Source organism: Nannospalax galili, unplaced genomic scaffold, assembly GCF_000622305.1.
Source record: "Nannospalax galili isolate Female #2095 unplaced genomic scaffold, S.galili_v1.0 scaffold286, whole genome shotgun sequence".
Taxonomy (NCBI): domain Eukaryota; kingdom Metazoa; phylum Chordata; class Mammalia; order Rodentia; family Spalacidae; genus Nannospalax; species Nannospalax galili.
In genome coordinates this window covers 9,461,070-9,478,998 of record NW_008359442.1, presented here as the reverse complement: position 1 = coordinate 9,478,998, position 17,929 = coordinate 9,461,070, and the positions used below count along the sequence as shown (strand labels likewise).

Below are 17,929 nucleotides of genomic sequence, written 5' to 3'. Positions count from 1 at the left end.
AATTAAGCTATGAATTAATCAATTCATAATTGATCAATTAATTAATTGATCAATTAATGAGGTTAGAACCCACACCTGGTAGTTAATCTTCAGCCAACTGACTAGATTTAGAATTGCCTAGAAGACTGATAAGGCACAGCTATGAGTGTGTCTGTGTGGGTGTTTTCAGAAAGGATTAACTGAGGGGAGAAGACCCACCCTGAAATGTGATGCCATCCATGGGCTGGAAGTTCAGTCAGAATAAAAGGGGAGAAAGAAAGAGAAAGGTAACAGGGGGCCCACCATTTTTCTCTTGCTTCACGACCTGCCACAAAGTGAACATATAACTTTCCCAGAAGAAGCTAAGATAGTCTAAAGAGATTCTTATGTCCCTCCCTTCAGCTATCAGACTTATAGAGACAACAGACCCCAAGAAATTGTAATTTTCCCAAGAGTTTCATATTGGGAGAAGGGAAAGACTGGGGCTCTGGTGCCAGGCAGAAGGAGAATTTGTCCCTGGGAAAGAGATTTCACACAGTGTTGAAAACTTGTCAGACTACTTTATAGGAGAGTTTGGAACTGAGACCATGTTCGGTCAGTCAGTGATGGGCAGGACCACATTTGACCAAGTCTGCTTAGTTATACATACCTCTTGCTATTTAAACCTAAATCGCATGTTGATAACTTAAGGTAGACTTGGGGGGTGGGATGTCAGTTCTTTATTTGTTCTTCTTCCCAATGTGGCCATGTTGAATAAATCTCCTCTCTCGGGTTTTTGCTGTCTCTTTAATTGGCCTATTGAGGATGGTGGTGGAGCCTTGTTAGGGTTGCCAGAGCTCAGGCTCTGACCATTACAACTCTAATAACAAGCTGAGCTGCTGTGCCATGTTCTTTCTGCCATGATAGGGATTCCTTTGAAATCAGAAATAAGTCCTTAAGTTGTTTCTAATAGGTATTTTGGTTTCAGTGAGGACAAAAGTAACTAATAGTCCCATCACCTCCCAGAAGCCACACCTGTACACACTGCTGCATTGGGTACCAAGCCCTAACACATGCGCTTTGGGCCATTTCATATCCAAAGCATAATAACCCAGATTAAAGCATGTCATTATCTAGTACTAGGAAGAAATCAAAGATGAATCTACCCATGGCCATTCAGATGTGCACGGGGTGGGGGAGGGGGGTAAACAGAGGGCTGCTCACATTTCTCTACCAACCTTGTACAAGTTCTATAACTTGAATATACTAACTCTACTAGGCAGTAACAATTCAACTGTTAGTCACACTTTTTATCAAGGCCCAAATGTATTTTAAAAATACATGCGGTGTACTTACTGTGCAGCCTTGAGAAGGCATAATATATAATGAAGCACAACAAACAGTATGCTCCGACAAATGTGAGATGATTACCCATTCTATGCATTTAGGAATAACACTTTAAGACCTTGCTATGAAAAAGATGGAAACAACAGACCTTTCAGCTTTCTCATTTCCCAGCTTGAAAATTTTAATTGGATTTCATGATATCAGAAGGCATCAATGCCTGCTTTTAGCTTTTCCATTTTGGATGAACAAGAAGTCACTTTGAATACTCCTGGTAGTAAATTACTAGGTAGAGAGACACAATCATTAAAAATCACCATATACACCCAATGGCTTTTTGTAAAAGAAATTCCCAATAGTTTTCAATTTAGGAAAAGTTTACTAAAGGGCATCAAATGAGTCAGTGGCTCAAAACTCGGACTGACCCAGGTGAGCAGAGTGGGAGAGAGTGCACACCTCTACTGCATTTACATGCACAAATAAGTAAACAGACTTGAAACCTAATAGGATTTTATTTTATTTTTTTCTGGTGTTTTTGAGACAGGGTCTCCCTGTAGCCCCAGCTGTTCTGGAATTCACTATGTAGACCAGGCTGGCCTTGAACTCACAGAGATCCACCTGCCTCTGCCTCCTGAGTGCTCAGATTAAAGGCGTGCATCACCACACCTGGCTACCTAACAGGATTTTAAATCACCAAATAACCACCTGCTAAGTCAAGATTTATCTTCAGACCAGAAAGGCTGCTTTGAAGCCAGAGTGGCAGTAGATGGCTCTTTCCCTTTCTAACCTGCCAGGTTATGTGCGTTTAGATCTGCTGTTAGTCTTAGTTGAGCCCCTCCATACCCCATTCTTCAAAACAGGGAGCGCGAATCATTACAGGTTAAAGATGGCAATTTCTGCCTGGGGAGGAAGAAGAGCCAGTGGCTTTGTTTAGACAGCGGATCTCTATGGTCGCTGAATTTTTGAGATTTTCTGGGAGTGGGACTCAGGCACCAAACCTTTTTTTAAAAAAACCTTCAGGTAATTTTAATGTGGATCCAGTGTTGAGATTGTCTTAGGACAGTGGATCCCATTTTAATGTCGACCAAAGTCACCTGGAGAGCATTTTGAAGTTACTGAATGCTTGGTCCCTTCTGGCCCGTTTTTTTTTTTTTTTTTTTGATTCAGTAGAGATGTTTGCGTGCATGTAATCTTTTTTTTTTTTTTTTTGAAAAAAATTTTTTGATGTATTTATTTTTATTTTATGTGTATGAGTGTTTTGCCTGCCCGCGAAGGTCAGAAGGGGCTGGGATCCCCTGGAACTGTAGTTACAGATGGTTGTTAGCCACCTCGTGGGTGCTGCGGACTGAACCTGGGCTCTTTGCAAGAGCAGCCAACGCTCTAAACTGCTGAGCTACCTCTCCAGCTCCATGAGTGTATGGAATCTTAACCATCTGCATCAAAATAGTTATTTACGCTACAGCAGAATGGAGGTCAGAGGACATGTTGCAAGAGCTGGTTCTGTCCTTCCTCCCTGCGGGTCAGGCTAGGTGATGAATCTTCACTCTCCAAGCCGAATTTCTGGCTGGCCCTCCCTTGCATTTTCCGCAGGTTCCCAGGGGAAGCCCGGGTGCCTCCGCGTGCTCTTGGAACGCCCGTCTTACAGGAGTTTGGCTCTTGTTGCGCTATTACACATCACAAGGTGGAGATCAGGTGTGAGGAGGTTTTAGGGATGTCTGAAAAACTGGTGAAAGCAGAAACCACTCATCTGCCTCCTTCCTAGAAGGAGCCCACCTCCAACCCAATGCCACACCCACAATGAACCCGCTCCAACCACTAATCTGCCCGGCTCGCCCCTGGGGCGTCCTCGCGGTTACGTGGCAACGAGCGCCGCCGTTCAAAGCGAGCGAGCCCGACTGCGTCCTGCTGCGCAGCCCCAAACGGCCGGGTGTTCAGCCGGCGGCATGGCCTTCGCCAACCTGGTGGTAAGGAGGCCGGCAGGCTTTGCAGACACCCTGTAGCCGTGGTGACACATCGCAGACTTTCATAGACTCCTTCCTCCTCTGGGTTGGAGAAAGCTGATGAGGGTCCTGTGGACTCCGGTCCTACGGGAGGAACAGTGTCCCCACCCCAAAGGAGGCCGCCTAGGTTAGGGCACTCAGCCATGGTCTAGAGGTGGGACATCTTCAAGCCCCATGAGTTCCTCCTATTTACAAAATTCCCAAGTTCACTTCTCTTCCTTTTTTTACTTTGACAAGGTCCTGCACTGTAACCCAGGGCTGGGCTGGGACTCGGGACCCTCCTGCTTTACCTTCTGACCACAATTCTTAGCCCTCCTTCTAATTCTTTAGTGTGGGCCTTGCTGATTCAAACTATGTTGGCTAACCTGAAATAATAGGTACTGTGGTCTGACTTGTCCTACCCTTGTCTTCCCTCACCCTTTAATGGTCTTAGTGCTTAAATATACAACCCACAAACACTGCCCTTGTAACCCTCAGCGTGTCTCATCCTCACAGAATTTACAGACTAAACGCCCCCGTTAGATCCTCCATTAAATTAAAATCTGAGTTAAAGAAAAAATATCAACAGATTAACCTTTCCAGAAAAACAATGGGTGTGTCAACATAGGTTTCTTAAAATTCCGTGTGTATCTATGCAGCATAAAAGGTTCCATCCTGAAAGACATAACTGGTTTCATGTATATTCATTTTATGGTGTTTTAAGAAATGTAAAATACTTACACCTGAATATAAGCTTATCAGGTATACTGATTTACTTGATTATGACTGCCAAAAACAGCATATGTTTTCTTTTAGAGACGCCATGAAGATGGATGGAGTTCTGGATTGAGAAAGCAATACAAAGCCTAACTGTAGTCCTACAAGAGAAACTATGTCCAATACTTATTTTGCTTTTGAAAAATTGTGTTTTAATGGTTCCTTTTGACCATAGCTGTTATACACTGAGGGCAGATCTTAAAAGATGTTTTTAGCCCTAGGAGTTTTTTCCCTCCAGCTCTAAGTGTGATTATACTAGCTGGGATTAACACTGAAGCATCAATTTAGAATGCCTTTATCAGGGTAAACTGTTTTAGAAGAAGCAACTAATCTAGGGGCACTTAGTCTTAATGGATATGCCTGTGAATAACATATTATTTAAATGTTACTGATTGGTCTATTCATAGACTTACCATGGATCTTTAGAAAGATTAGTTTAAAACTTAGCTGCTCTTGGAGTGAGAGTATTTTATAGGAGGTATGAAAAAGCAGTCTTAGAATGCTACAATTTTCATTTTGCCCCATTAAGCAATTTATAATAAGAACAACTCAAATTCTTGTTTTGATGTATGTCATCTGTGGGACTTCCCCTGGATCAGTGTTGTCAGCACACATAGCATTACCATTTTGGATAGGAGACCTGGGTGGAGTACATTTCATAGAATTGAAAGGTTGAGTTTATTTTGTACACTTGTCTTGGCATAACATGCTTAATCTGGGTAGAATCTGCCTAATTTTATTCTGTGGCATTGCTTAACATTTGAGGTTTGTTCATAAACTTAATAGTTACGGTTACAGGAAATCCATTTTGATGCAGTGATGTGTTTTCATTTCACAATGTTCAGGACATCCCCCCACCCCCAGAGTCTGTCTTGGAAGTGAGACACGGTTAGGTTGTCCCAGGCTTAAGGCTTGGAGTTTATTTTACACCCATGATCGTTCACTGATAGTGGCTACGTAGAAAAAAAGGTAAATTGAAAACAGAAGGCCTGTTTCCAGCTGCCTTTAATTTCCCTTTCAAACAGGAGTGGGGGAAGTTAAATACTCAAAAGCCAAGAAGCATAACCACACCATATCCCTGTATCTATAAGATTATCTCAAATTTTGTTGTGGTTGTGTTATTCAACTTTGTGGAGAGGGTGCCTCAGATGGATTATAGCTAAGGCTAGAGATCTGAGGCTAACACAACTTAGAAAGAACCTTGACTACCCGGAGGAGTATGTGCTTATAATAATCTTGTGGTTTTTCTCGAAATTGAGGATTAGAGAACTGAATACCGACTGTCTTTTTAAGGTTAGTACATTCTAATTTGAGAATTGAAAACTCTTAACAATTGCTTTCATGTAGCCTAAACTCTACAGATCTATAATTGAAGATGTAATTGAAGGAGTGCGGGATCTGTTTACAGAGGAAGGCATAGAGGAACAAGTGTTAAAAGACTTGAAGAAGGTTTGTAAATACTACAAGCTTCTCTCCTTTTCCTGCTTAAAAAGTCTGATAAGTTACACTTCTAGCCATTCAGTTACATTTTAGCATGTACTCATGATAATTAATTCCAAATACTCAAGAAAAAAAAGCAGTGAATAGCTTAGTGATTTTTAAAGCATTTTATTTTTTAAATTCTTTTTTTTAAACAAAACTTTTCTCCCTCTACAGCTCTGGGAAACCAAAGTTTTACAGTCTAAAGCAACAGAAGACTTTTTCAGAAACAGTGTTCATTCACCTGTGTTCACCCTTCAGTTACCACACTGCTTGCCCCCAACACTGCAGTCAACAGGTCAGAGAAAAAGTGAATTACTACTATTTATATTTTCAGAAAAAAATCATATTTGGCAATGGGTTTTTTTTTTTTTTTTTTTTTTTTGTTGTTGTTTTTGAGACAGAGTCTCCCTGTAGCCCCAGCTGGCCTGGAACTGACTGTAGACCGGGCTGGCCTCAAACTCACAGAGATCCGCCTGCCTTTGCCTCCCGAGTGCTGGGCTTAAAGGCGTGTTTTTTAGTTAGTTGGGATAGTGTTTTTAAAGCAGGAGGGTCCCACCTTCAGATTATTCCTATTAGATGATCACAAAATAATTATTGATTTGAAAACTCAGGTTATTGAAAATAGTTTCTAAAAATTAATTTTATAAGTTAGAGCACACATTGGTTATTTCTGAGACTCTGACTAGGTGTTGTAAGGGAAAAATTCATCTACCATTGCTGAAATAACAGAGGGACAGTGGGAATCTCTTTCTCCCCCTCCCTCTCCCCCTCTCCCCCCTTCCCTCCCTCCCTCCTTCCCTCCTTCCTCTGAAGTTTTTGCTTTTGGCTCCCCGTTTTCTTTCTGTTTCTGCTCAAAAGCCTCATCTTCCTCATCCATGTCCCTGGCCTGCTGCCTGGGCTTCCCAGGGGATTCTGGGCCACTTTTGCAGGTTGACATGGTGCTTGTGGCCCTTCCCCTGATCCTAAGCCATAGCTTTTTAAATACAGATTTTAAGCACGAGGGTTAAAGGAAGAAAAGAGGCGCTCAAGAAAAAAAGTGAGGCCCTCATTGTAACAGTCATGTGGGATTTTGGTAGATTTTGAAAGGTATTATCCTTAGAAGGTTGCTAAGAAACCGAGGTGAGATCACAAGGTGTTTCCTGAGGGATACCTGACAGGATTACAATGGATAGGGTAATACTGTGGATCACAGGGTGAAGCAGTAGAATGTTTCACTGTAAACAAAGCTTATTGTCTTGTTTGAAATTTGAGAGTCCCAGAAAATGTCTGGTGAAGGGAATGAGGTTTTACCCAAGGTCCTATGCATCCAGGAGGCCTTTAGCCTGGTTCCTTGTTATTTTAATAAGAAATATCTGTATAGAAAAGAAATACTATCTCTGTGTTGCCTGTTTTTACAGGGAACATTATTTGTGCTAAAATTCTTGATTCTCAACTGCTGAGAAACTTCAACCAGACTTGAGTGAGGGGTTCCTTTCCCTTTTCCTGTCCCCGTAATTTTCCCTGTCTTCTATCCTGCCTCACTTCTTCCATTCCAAAAACGGTAGAATTTAAGTGTGGTGGCAATTATAAAAATAAATTGCCAAGCACAAATTTTATCTAATATTATACTTGTAAAATATGATACTGCTTTGTCAGTCACATGAGGGCTGCAGAGTTGGCTTCATGGACAAGAGTACTTGCTATGCGAGCATGAGGGTCTGAGTTTGGATAACAGCACTCATGTAAAAAGCTGGATGTGGCCTTGCAAATACCTGTAATGCCAGCACTGTGAAAGGTTGAGATAGGAGGATCACTGGGGCTTGCTGGCTAGCAACCTGGCTGCTGGTACAGTCAGAGACCCTGAAATATGGAATAAGGGAGAGAGTAATAAAACAGACACTGGATGTCCTTGTCTGTGAAAGTCCCTACATCCACAACACACACACACACACACACACACACACACGTGCCCATATACCATGCACATGCATATTACCACCCCCCCCCAGACACACAAAGAAGTAGTTATGGGAGTTTTATTGTTAGTTGATATGCTGAACCATTTTTTAAAATATTTTATTTATTATTTTTATTTTATAAGTGTATTGCCTGCATGTATGTAAGAGCACCCATGTTGTGCAGTGCCTGTGGAGGCCAGAAGAGGGTTGTAGGAACCCCTGGAACTGGAGTTATGAACAGTTGTTAGCCACCATGTAGGTGGTGGGAATTGAACCTGGGTCCTCTGCAGGAGCAGCCAGTGCTCTTAACCATTGAGCCATCTCTCTGGCCCCTGAATCATTTCCTTTTTTCATTAGCCATTGTTTATGGCTGTGCTTTCATTTTTTAAAAAATAGTTTGTATTCTTTGAGAACTCTATACAGTGTATTTTGATCATATTCCCCCCTCCCCCAACTCTTCCTAGATCCACCCGCCTCTTGCTTGACCACCTGACTTCGTAATCTTCCCTTTTCCCCATGGAGTATGCAGTCCAGTTTGTGTTGCCTAAATGTTCCTGGGTGTGGAACCTGCCCTGGATTGTGGTCTACCTGCCAGGGACCACACCCATAAAGAAAATGGCCTCTTCTCCCCCCCGCCACAGCTATCAAATATAATAGTTCAGCTAGGGGTGGGATTTTGTGCCCACCTCTCCAACTCCATGCTGGGATTTTGACTGGTTTGAGCTTGAGAAGGTCTTGTGATGCTGTCATAACTGTTTGAGCTCATATGTGCAACTGCCCAGTTGTGTCTGGAAAATACTCTTTCCTTGTGGTCATCTACAGCCTCTGGCTCTTGCAATCTTTCCACCCCCTCTTCCCCGAAGATCCCTGAGCCTTATCAGAACATTCCTTATCAAGACTGTTATTCTATTTAGCATTCTTTCAAGGCTTTAAAATTTTCTACTAAAATTTTTTTGGGGGTGGGGTGGGCAGGGGCTCACACTGCAGCTATGGCTGGCCTTGAATTTAGCTGTGCTCTGCCTCAGGCTCTCAAGAGCTGGGATTATAGGTATGAGCTACCAAGGATGGCTAAGTAATCCTTATTTCTCAGATGAATAACTCTAAAAGTTCTTTTAACTTGAGGTTGGTTGAGAGGATGTGATGGGTAGGGAGGAGGAAAATATTTGACCGTCTTCTATCAAACCCAGAGTTAAAACTTCTCAGGTTTTTTTTTTTTTTTTTTTTTTTTGGTCATTCATAATTGCAATACATCATTTTGCCCGCAAGATGGTAATGTTACCAGTGATTTAAATCACAAAATAGTCTGGCAAAGACTGTCTAACTGGTTTTCACTCAACACCTTATTTTTTTTTTATTCTGTCTTAGAAGTTAGAATAATAGAAATAATTACATTTAAAACAAGACAGTTTTTCTCCTTAGTCTCTTCCTCAAGATTTACAATGAAGAGGTTTAAGAAGAAAAGTACATTATAGACCCTGTTCTTATCTGTCTTCATTTCTGGGTACCCTTCAATAAGATTCTTGAAATAAATAGCCTCATAAAATTGAAGTATTTCTTCATTGTATCTTCTCATGGTATGCTTTAAAAAGCCTGATTAAAATAGCTTAAATGTCTACAATCTTTTTATTTCTTTTGATAATGAGTTCAAATGAAATCCACAATCGAATAAGTCATTTGCTATTATCTATTCTACTTTTAAAACTTGTTTTCTTTATTGTATTTTTTTAGCTATATTATTCACTTGTTTAGGGATAGCCTGCGTTATCAGTTCTTAACATTTTTTTTTTTTAGCTGCAAGATTCCTTTACATTCTTTAAAAGTTGAGGACCCTGAAGAGCTTTTGAAGATATGGGTTGCAACTGGGGAGGTGACTGTGTGTAAGCACTTGCTCTGCAGAGTTCAGACTCCCAGAATCCATATCATAGCCTGATAGGTGTGACACTCACTTGTAAGTTTTTTTTATTTGTGTGTGTATGTGTGTGTTTGATGTATGTATGTGAGTGTGTGCATGGAGGTCAGAGGACAACTTTCTGGAGTCAGCACTCCCTTGATTTGGGTCCCAGGATTGAGCTCAGGTCACCAAGCTTGTTCAGTAAGCACCTTTACTCAGTGAAATGCCTCACTGGCCCTCGTACCTATTTTTTTTTTTTTTTTTTACCTTGTGTGTGCCAGGGGGTGGGGCATGACGTATGTGGAGATGAGAGGACAACTTGTGAGAGTCAGTTCCCCCCTTTGACCATGGAAGGAATAAACTCAGTCCTGAGGCTTGGTGGCAAGTGCTTTTTACCTTTGAGCCATCTTGTCAGCCCCCTTTGCTTTATAGATTCTAAATATAACTAAGAACATAAAGCATTTTTTGTTTGTGTCTGACACATTTCATTTAGAACAAGAGCCTCCAGATTCATCCATGTTGTGGCAAAGTACAGAATCTCCTTTTTAGAATAGAAGTAGTAATCCGCCCCCCTCCTCCTTTATGAGATAGAAAGTATGGTAGCTAGGCATGGTCTCACACATCTGTAATCCTAGACCTGGGGAGGCAGACAGGAGGCTCATGAGTTTCAAGATCCACCTAAGCTACATTAAGTGACTTCTGGGCCACAGAGCAAGCAAGACTGTCTCAAAAAGGGAAGAGACAGCAGCATCTTTCTCTGCACCCTCGTCATCACTTGTCCTGTCCTCTCTTTATCTTTTTGATAATAGTCATCCTTATAGGTGTAGGTTTCCTACCACTGACCTGCAACCCCTCTTTATTGACATTTGGATTTGCGTTTCTGAGTCCTGATATTGAGCACCTTTCCATATATCCATTGACCATTTTTGTGTTTTCTTGGATAAGCATCTAAGCAGGTATTTACTCATTCTCAAATCAAGTTATTTGCTTTTCTATTACTGAATTGTGTGGGTTCTATATGTTTTTTAGACATTAGCCCCTTATCAGATGTATGCTTTCCAAATATTTTCTCATCTGTATATAGCCTTCTTTAATTTTGTTGGCTGTCTCTCTTGCTCTACAGAAGCTTTTTGATCTAATGTAGTCTTAGGACAGTCACTCTGATTTGCCCACTTGATGGGACTGAGAGAATGCTTGGACATGGGTAAAGTCCACCTCTGAGTGTGTCAGTGTGGGCATTTCCAGACACGATTAGCTAAGAGGGCATACCCACCTTGGATAAGGGAGGTATTCTATGAGTAGGCTAGGGCCCCAGGCAGATTAAAAGAGGAAGGAGGAGGGAGCCCTCTAGTGCAGGCTTCCTCTTCTTTGCTTCAAGGCTATGATGAAGTTAGTCTCTCCATTCTATCATGCCCTCTCTCTCTCTACCGTGATACTCAGTCTTGCCCCAGGCTTAAAACAGTGGGACCAAGGGGTCATGGATTGAAACCCCTGACACAAAATGCAAAATAACTCCAGCTTTTAGGTTGTTTTTCTCTCAGGTGTTTGTCATAGTGAGAAAAAAAAATTCTGAGTAACGAAAGTCCCATTTATTCTTCTTTTATAGCCTAAGCTTCTGGTACGGTAGCCTAAAAAGAAATCGCCAAGTCCAGGGTCAAGGATATTGTCCCCTTTATTTTCTTCTGAGAGTAGTATGGCTCGTGTCTAATGTTTAGACCTTTTGTTCATTTTGAGTGTGATGGTATCAGAGAAAGGTCCAGTGAAAATCCAGTTTTCGTAGCACAATTTTTTTTTTTCAAGAAACTGTCCTTTCTCCATTGTCCCTTTTAGGCCTCCTTTTGAAAATTAATTGACCATATATGTTTGAATTTTATTTCTGGTCTCTCTAAACTTTTACACTGATTTTTTAAAAAAACTTCTTAATTTTTATTTTGTGTATGAGTGTATTGCCTGCATGTACATGAGTGCACCTGTGTCGTGCAATGCCGTGGAGATCAGAAGAGGGCTTCGGATTCCCCTGGAACTGGAGTTAGGATGGTTCGTAGTCACCACGTGGGTGCTGGGAATCGAACCTGGGTCCTCTACAAGAGCAGTCAATGCTCTTAACCACTGAGCCATCTCTCCAGGCCCTGATGTGTGTTTTTTATGATTGTGTGTGTGTGTGTGTGTGTGTGTGTGTGTGTGTGCAGTTGCATGTGTGTGGGAGTGTGCATGTGTATGCATAAGGAGGCCAGAGGAGAACCTTGGTTGTCAGTCTTCAACTCTGTCTACCTTATTTTGAAATAGGGCCTAGACTGACTGGCCTGCAAGCCCCAGGGATCCACCTGTCTCTGCCTCCCTAGTTCTGGGATTAAAAGCCTGGGCCATCACACCTGGTTTTTGTGGGTTATGGGACTTTAACTCAGGTCTTCATGCTTGCAAGACTGAGTCATCATCTCAGCCCCTGATCTATGTGTTTTTATCTCAGTAGCATACTGTTTTGGATTCTTATAGCTTTGTAATAGTATTTTATTTATTTTTAAACCAGGACTCAAGCTGTCTTCCCTGTCCAAGCCTCCGTAATAGATGAGGCTATAAGGTATATACTATTGTGCCTGGCTTTGCAGTATTTTAAATCAGGAAATGTGATGCCTCTGATTTTGTTTTTCTTTTTAGTCCCCTCCCCCCCGTATGCCATGACACGTGTAGATCAGAGGATAACCTTGGGGGTTGGTCTTTGCCTTCCTAATTTGAGACGGGGCACCATTGCCACTGTGTAGACCAGGCTAGTTGGCCTGTGGGCTTCCAGGGATTCTCCTGTCTCTGCTTCCCATCTTGCCATAGAAGCTCTGGGATTACTTACAGGTGCACACTACAGCACCTGGCTTTTATGCGAGTTCTGGGGAGCCAAACTCCAGTTCTCAGACATGTATAGCAAGTGCTTTGCCCATTGAGCTATTGCCCCCAGTCTTGATTTTGTTTTACTTTCTCTGAATTCGCTTGGTTATTTGGGATTTGTTTCTGGTTTCAGTATGAATTTTATGTTTTTTTCTTTTTCTGTAAAGGATATTGGAATTTTCATGGAGACAGCATTGCCTCTGTGTATTGCTTCGGGTAGTGTTGACATCTTAATATTAATTGCTTCAATCCAGAAATAAAAGTTTTTTTTTTAAATTTTTTCCTGTTTCTTTAAAAAAAATTTTTTTTTGTCTTTCTTTTGAGGCAGGGTCTCCCTGTCACCCCAGCTGTCCTGGAACTCACCATGTAGACCAGACTGGCCTTGAACTCACAGAGATCTGCCTGCGCCTGCCTTCCAAGTGCTGGGATTAAAGGCATGCGCCACCACACCTGGCTTTATTTGTTTTGTGTTTCTCTTTCTCTCTCCCCCCAACCCCTCATTCTTTGATGGGTTCGCTATGTAACCCAGCTTGGACTCAAACTTGTGACTTCTGAATACAGGGATTACAGGTGTATGCCACCATGATCATCTTCTTCAATTTCATTTTTAAAAGCAGTTTCTAGATCAAAGGTACAGATCCTTTACGTTCTTGTAAAAATTTTGATTTACTTAATTTTATGTGTATGAATACTTAAGTGTACCCATATGCAGTGCACACAGAGGTCAGAATAGGGCGTCAGGTCCCCTGGACCTGGAGTTATTGATGGTTGTTAACTGCCATGTGGGTTCTGGGAACTGGATCTTGGTCCTCTACAAGAGCAGCCAGTGCTCTTAATCTCTGAGACATCTCTCCAGCTCCTTATTTGTGTTTCTTATCTGCTTGCTCTTGTTAGAATACCTGGTTCTCTATCGAACGGATGTGGTGAGAGCTGGTGCTCTGGCCTTACACATGATCTTGGAGGAAATGCTTTTAGTTTCTCCCACTGATTATTATGTCAGTTGTGGGGTTTCTTAGTCTTTCTTTAAAAAAGATTTAATTTTTAATTATGTGTATGCATGTGTGTCTATGCATGGTTAGGTGCCCACAGAAGCCGGAGGAGGGCATCAGATCCCTCAACTCCCTTGGCGTTATAGGTGATTGGAGCCACCTGGTGTGGGGGCTGGGACCTGAACTTGGGTCCTTATCCATAGCAGTGCTCTTAGCTGCTGAGCCATCTCTCCAGCCCTCATAGTCTTTATTATGTTAAGAATTTTTCTTTTATATCTTAACTTTTGAGTTTAAAAAATGAGAGAGAGAGAGAGAGAGAGAGAGAGAGAGAGAGAGAGAGAGAAGGAGAACATGTGTATGACATAGGGTGTGTATGCAGATCAGAAGACAACTTTTAGAAGTTGGTCCTCTCTGTCTGCCTGTTGAGGCAGGGTCGCTTGTTTCTGCCATGCTGTGTATCCCAGGTTGACTGGTTCCTGAGTGTCTGGGTGATGTTTTTCTCTCTACTACCCATCTTGCTGTAGGAGTGCTAGTATTACAGATGCATGCTACTGCACCTGGCTTTTTACGTGGGTTCTGAGGATCCAGTTCAGGTAGTCAGGTTTGTGCAGCAAGAGTTTTTAAGTACTGGGCCATCTGGCTGATCTGTTTTGTATTAAGAAAGGATATAGAGCAGCAACAAATATGGTTGTTCAAGTGTCTCTGCAGGAGGATGAGTCTTTTGGGTATATACCAAGGAGTGGTATAATCTGGTCAAATGGTAGGTTCATTTTAGATTTTGAAGAGTTCTCCACACTGCTTTCCATAGGGGCTGCATGAGTTTGCAGTCCCACCAGCAGTGGACGAGCGTTTCTCTTTCCCCACATCCTCTCCAGCATTTCGTATCGTTTGTTCTCTTCATCTTAGCCAGTCTGACTGGGGTAAGGTGAAATCTTAAAATGGTTTTAATTTACATTTTCCCTAATTACTAATGATGTTGAACACTTTTTGAGATGTTTCTTAGCCATCTTTATTTCTTCCTTTAAAAACTCTCTGTTTAGATCTTTAGCCCATCTTTTAATTGGGTCATTTGGTTTCTCACTTCTTTGTATTTTGAGTTCTTTATATATTCTGGATGTTAAACCTCTGTCAGATGTGTCACTGGTGAAGCTTTTTCCTACTCCGTGGGTTTTCTTTTTACTTTCTTGATTGTTTCTTTTGCTGTACAGAAGCTTTTTAGTTTAATGAGGTCCCTCTTGTTGATTATTGACCTTAATTCCTGAGCAACTGGTGTTTGATTTAGAAAGTCCTTTCCTACACATATATGTTGTAGGTTACTAAAATGTTTTCTTCTACTAGTTTCAGAGTTTCAAGTTTCACATTGAGGCCTTTGTTCCATTTGGAGTTGACTTTTGTGCAAAGTGAAAGATAAGGATCTAGTTTCATTCTTCTACAGGTGAAGATCCAGTTTTGCCAGCACCATTTGTGGGAGATGCTGTCTTTCCTCCAGTTAATGTTCTTGGCCCCGTTGTCAAATATCAGGTGGCTGAAATTGTGTATACTCAGGTTTGGGTCTTCAGTGATGTTCCATTGATCTATGTGTCTATTTTTGTGCCAATACCATGCTGTTTTTATGACTATAGCTCTGTAGTATACTTTGAGACCGGATATGGTAATCCCTCCAGCATTGCTCTTTGTGCTCAGGGTTGCTTTGACTATCTGGGGTCTTTTGTGCTTCCATACAAATTTAAGGATTTTTTTTTCTAATTCTGTGAAATATGTCATGGGGATTTTGATTGGGATTGCATTGAATCTATATATTGCTTTTGGTTAGATGGGCATTTTCACAATATTAATTCTTCTAATCCATGAGCATGGGAGGTCCTTTCCTCTTCTGGGGCCTTCCTCAATCTCTTTATTTAAAGGTTTAAAATTTTCATTGTAGAGATATTTGATGTCTTTGGTCAGGTTTATTCCAAGATTATTATTTTTTTTTTTTTGCAGCTATTGTGAATGGGAGGATTTCCCTGTACTCTTTCTCCAATTGCTTGTTATTGCTATACAGAAAAGCTACTGATTTTTGTAGAGTACACTTTACTGAGAGTGTTCATGAGTTCTAGGGGTTTTCTGGTGGAGTTTTTGGGACCTTTTAGGTATAGTATCATATTTTCTACAAAAAGGGATAATTTGACCACTTCCAATTAGTACTCCTTTAATTTCCTTCTCTTGTCTTATTGCTCTAGCAAGATTTTCAAGCACTATATTAGAAAGGAGTAGAGATAGTGGACAGCCTTGTCTGGTTCCTGATTTTAATGGGAATGCCTCCAGTTTTTTTCCATTTAGAAAGATGTGATGTTAGCTGTGGGTTTGTTGTATATAGCCTTAATTATGTTGAGGTATGTTCCCTCCAGTCTAATTCCCTTTAGAACTTTTATAATGAATGAATGTTTGTTGATGCTCTTTTCACAATAGCTAAGAGATGGAAGCAACCTAAGTGCCCATTTACACAATGGGGTTCTACTCAGCAGTAAAGAAAGATGAAATAATGAAATTTGCAGGTAAATGGATGGATCCAGAAACTGTTGTACTAAGTGAAGTAACAGACTCAGAAAAACAAAAGACGTTAGGTTCTTCATTTGTGAATTCTAGCACCAAATCCTTATAATAGATGGAATCCCACTGAAATGGGCCAACAGCCCATGGGAAACAGAGGATACAGAGACCCAAAAGTTCAGTGCCTTGCCATGAAAGGAGGAAGATCATCCCATACGTATCACCCCCTCCAAGGCTCAAGAACTTTTGCGGAAGAGGTTGGCAGAAAGAATGTAAGAGCTGGAGGAAGGGGTGGAGTGTTAACTGGAAGTGACCTCCAATCATTATGCAAGTCACACCTCCTTCCCAGTCTGGTCAAGGAATCAATGGGGAGAGGGGGAGAATAAGAGACTGTAGAGTGTGTGTCCCTGGATAAGGTTCTTATATTGAACCTCATCCACCCTTGTCTCAGGGACCAAGAGGGGGTGGAAAGATAAGAGCCAGGGCTGGTTCATGAACACAGGGAAGCAGAGGCTTTCAGGCCACTGGAAGCTTGCACATGTGAACTTGTGGCAATGGTGGCATCAAGCACAGGACCCATGTCAACTCAAGGGCCCAGAGAGGAGGAGAGAAATGGATGGCTTGGCTGGCCCTAGACTGAGAACTATTAGAGACTGATTGCTACTGGGTGAGGGAGAGTATGCCTCATATATGATCTCCATGGGCTGACTAGACTCCGGTGGATGAATTAACACTGAAGACATCTGGGTACAAATGCTTGACTGGATTGGATTTAACATTAATAGTGGAATACATGATGTCTGGTGGAGGGGATGGCTGACATGGATGGGGGAGGGGGGGTTAAATTTAATTAAAAACTTGTATGAAATTACAAAAAATGCAATTAAAAATAATAAAATAAAATAAATAATAGAAAGGATATAGAGGGCCAACCACATGGCTCAGCGGGAAAAGGTGTTTGTAGCCAAACTGAGTTCAATCCCTGAAACCCTTTGGTAGAAGGAAAGAACCGACTCCTACATGCTGTCCTCTGACCTTTCCTCATGCTAAATAAGTGTCAAAAAAGGAAATAGGACTTTGTCAAATGCTTTTTCTGTATCAGTTGAGATGATGTGGGTTTTACCTTCCATTCTGTTAGTGTTATATATGACACTGATTGGAAAGCCAGCTTTCCATGCCAAGGGTAAATGCTACTTGGTTGTGATATCATCTTTTTCATATGCTGTTGGATTTGCTTTGCTGGTATTTTACTTAGGATTTTTTTGCATCATCAGAGTATTCATCACAGATATCAACCTGTTCTTGAAGTAGTGTTGTCTGGCTTTGGTTTCAAGGTGATGCTGGCCTTATAAATAATGTTTGGAAATAGTTTCTCTAGATCTCTTTTTTGGAAGCATTTAAGAATTGATATTAACTCCTGTTTGAACGGTAGGATTCAGGTACAGAGCCATCTGATTCTTGAGTTTTCTTTGTTGTAACGCATTAGTTTATTATATATTTTGATAAAATGTAACAATTGAAGCCTTACACTGTACTCCAGGAACATGTACAGCATCTGTATTCAGTGCATTCTGATCTGATCAGGGAATTGGCTCTCCTCATTTATGAGCTCTTCTCCAGTTCTTCAAGAAGCAGATGATAGGCTGACATGAACTACAACAGAGCATCTCACCTGCTGGGGCACCGGAACACTTTGCTTTTGTCTAATCGTATTTGGTACCATCTCCTCCCAGTGTCCCCCACTACTTTTTCAGCCTCTAAGAATCATTATGGTGTATTCAGATCCGCATTTTATTTTCCATTTATGAGAAGAACAAGCAGAATTTGTCTTTCTGTGTCTGGTTTATTTTACTTAGCATAATGTCCTGTTGGGATGCTTTAATTACTATTTCGGTGTCTTTATTTTTCACATTTCTACAGTAAATCTGTAATATGTTCTTATTAAAATTTATGAAGAAAATTTACCCCTTCATAAATATATAATTGGAAAAGGGCTTATGTTAATAGCATTTTCAGAAAATTTGATGTTACAGTAAAATTTAGCTGCAAAGTAGATCTAAATTGAGGAACTGTTCAGAATGTTGTACTATGGTTCACTGATGCCTGTCTTTCATTTTATCTGGCTTTTCACTCATGTATGATATTATGGTTATTGGTTATAAT

General features: G+C 41.1%; 1 protein-coding gene across 1 annotated transcript in view; it reads left to right on the top strand.

The window, feature by feature from the left end:
- Positions 1-3,237: 3,237 nt before the first annotated feature.
- The window catches only part of Gtf2a1l (general transcription factor IIA subunit 1 like), a 70,660-nt gene continuing 55,968 nt past the window's right edge, over positions 3,238-17,929 (top strand). Inside the window, exons 1-3 of the mRNA XM_008823040.2 lie at positions 3,238-3,266; positions 5,406-5,507; positions 5,715-5,835. Of these exons, the coding sequence (XP_008821262.1) occupies positions 3,246-3,266; positions 5,406-5,507; positions 5,715-5,835 (244 nt within the window). The 5' untranslated portion in view covers positions 3,238-3,245. The remainder of the gene's footprint in view (positions 3,267-5,405; positions 5,508-5,714; positions 5,836-17,929) is intronic.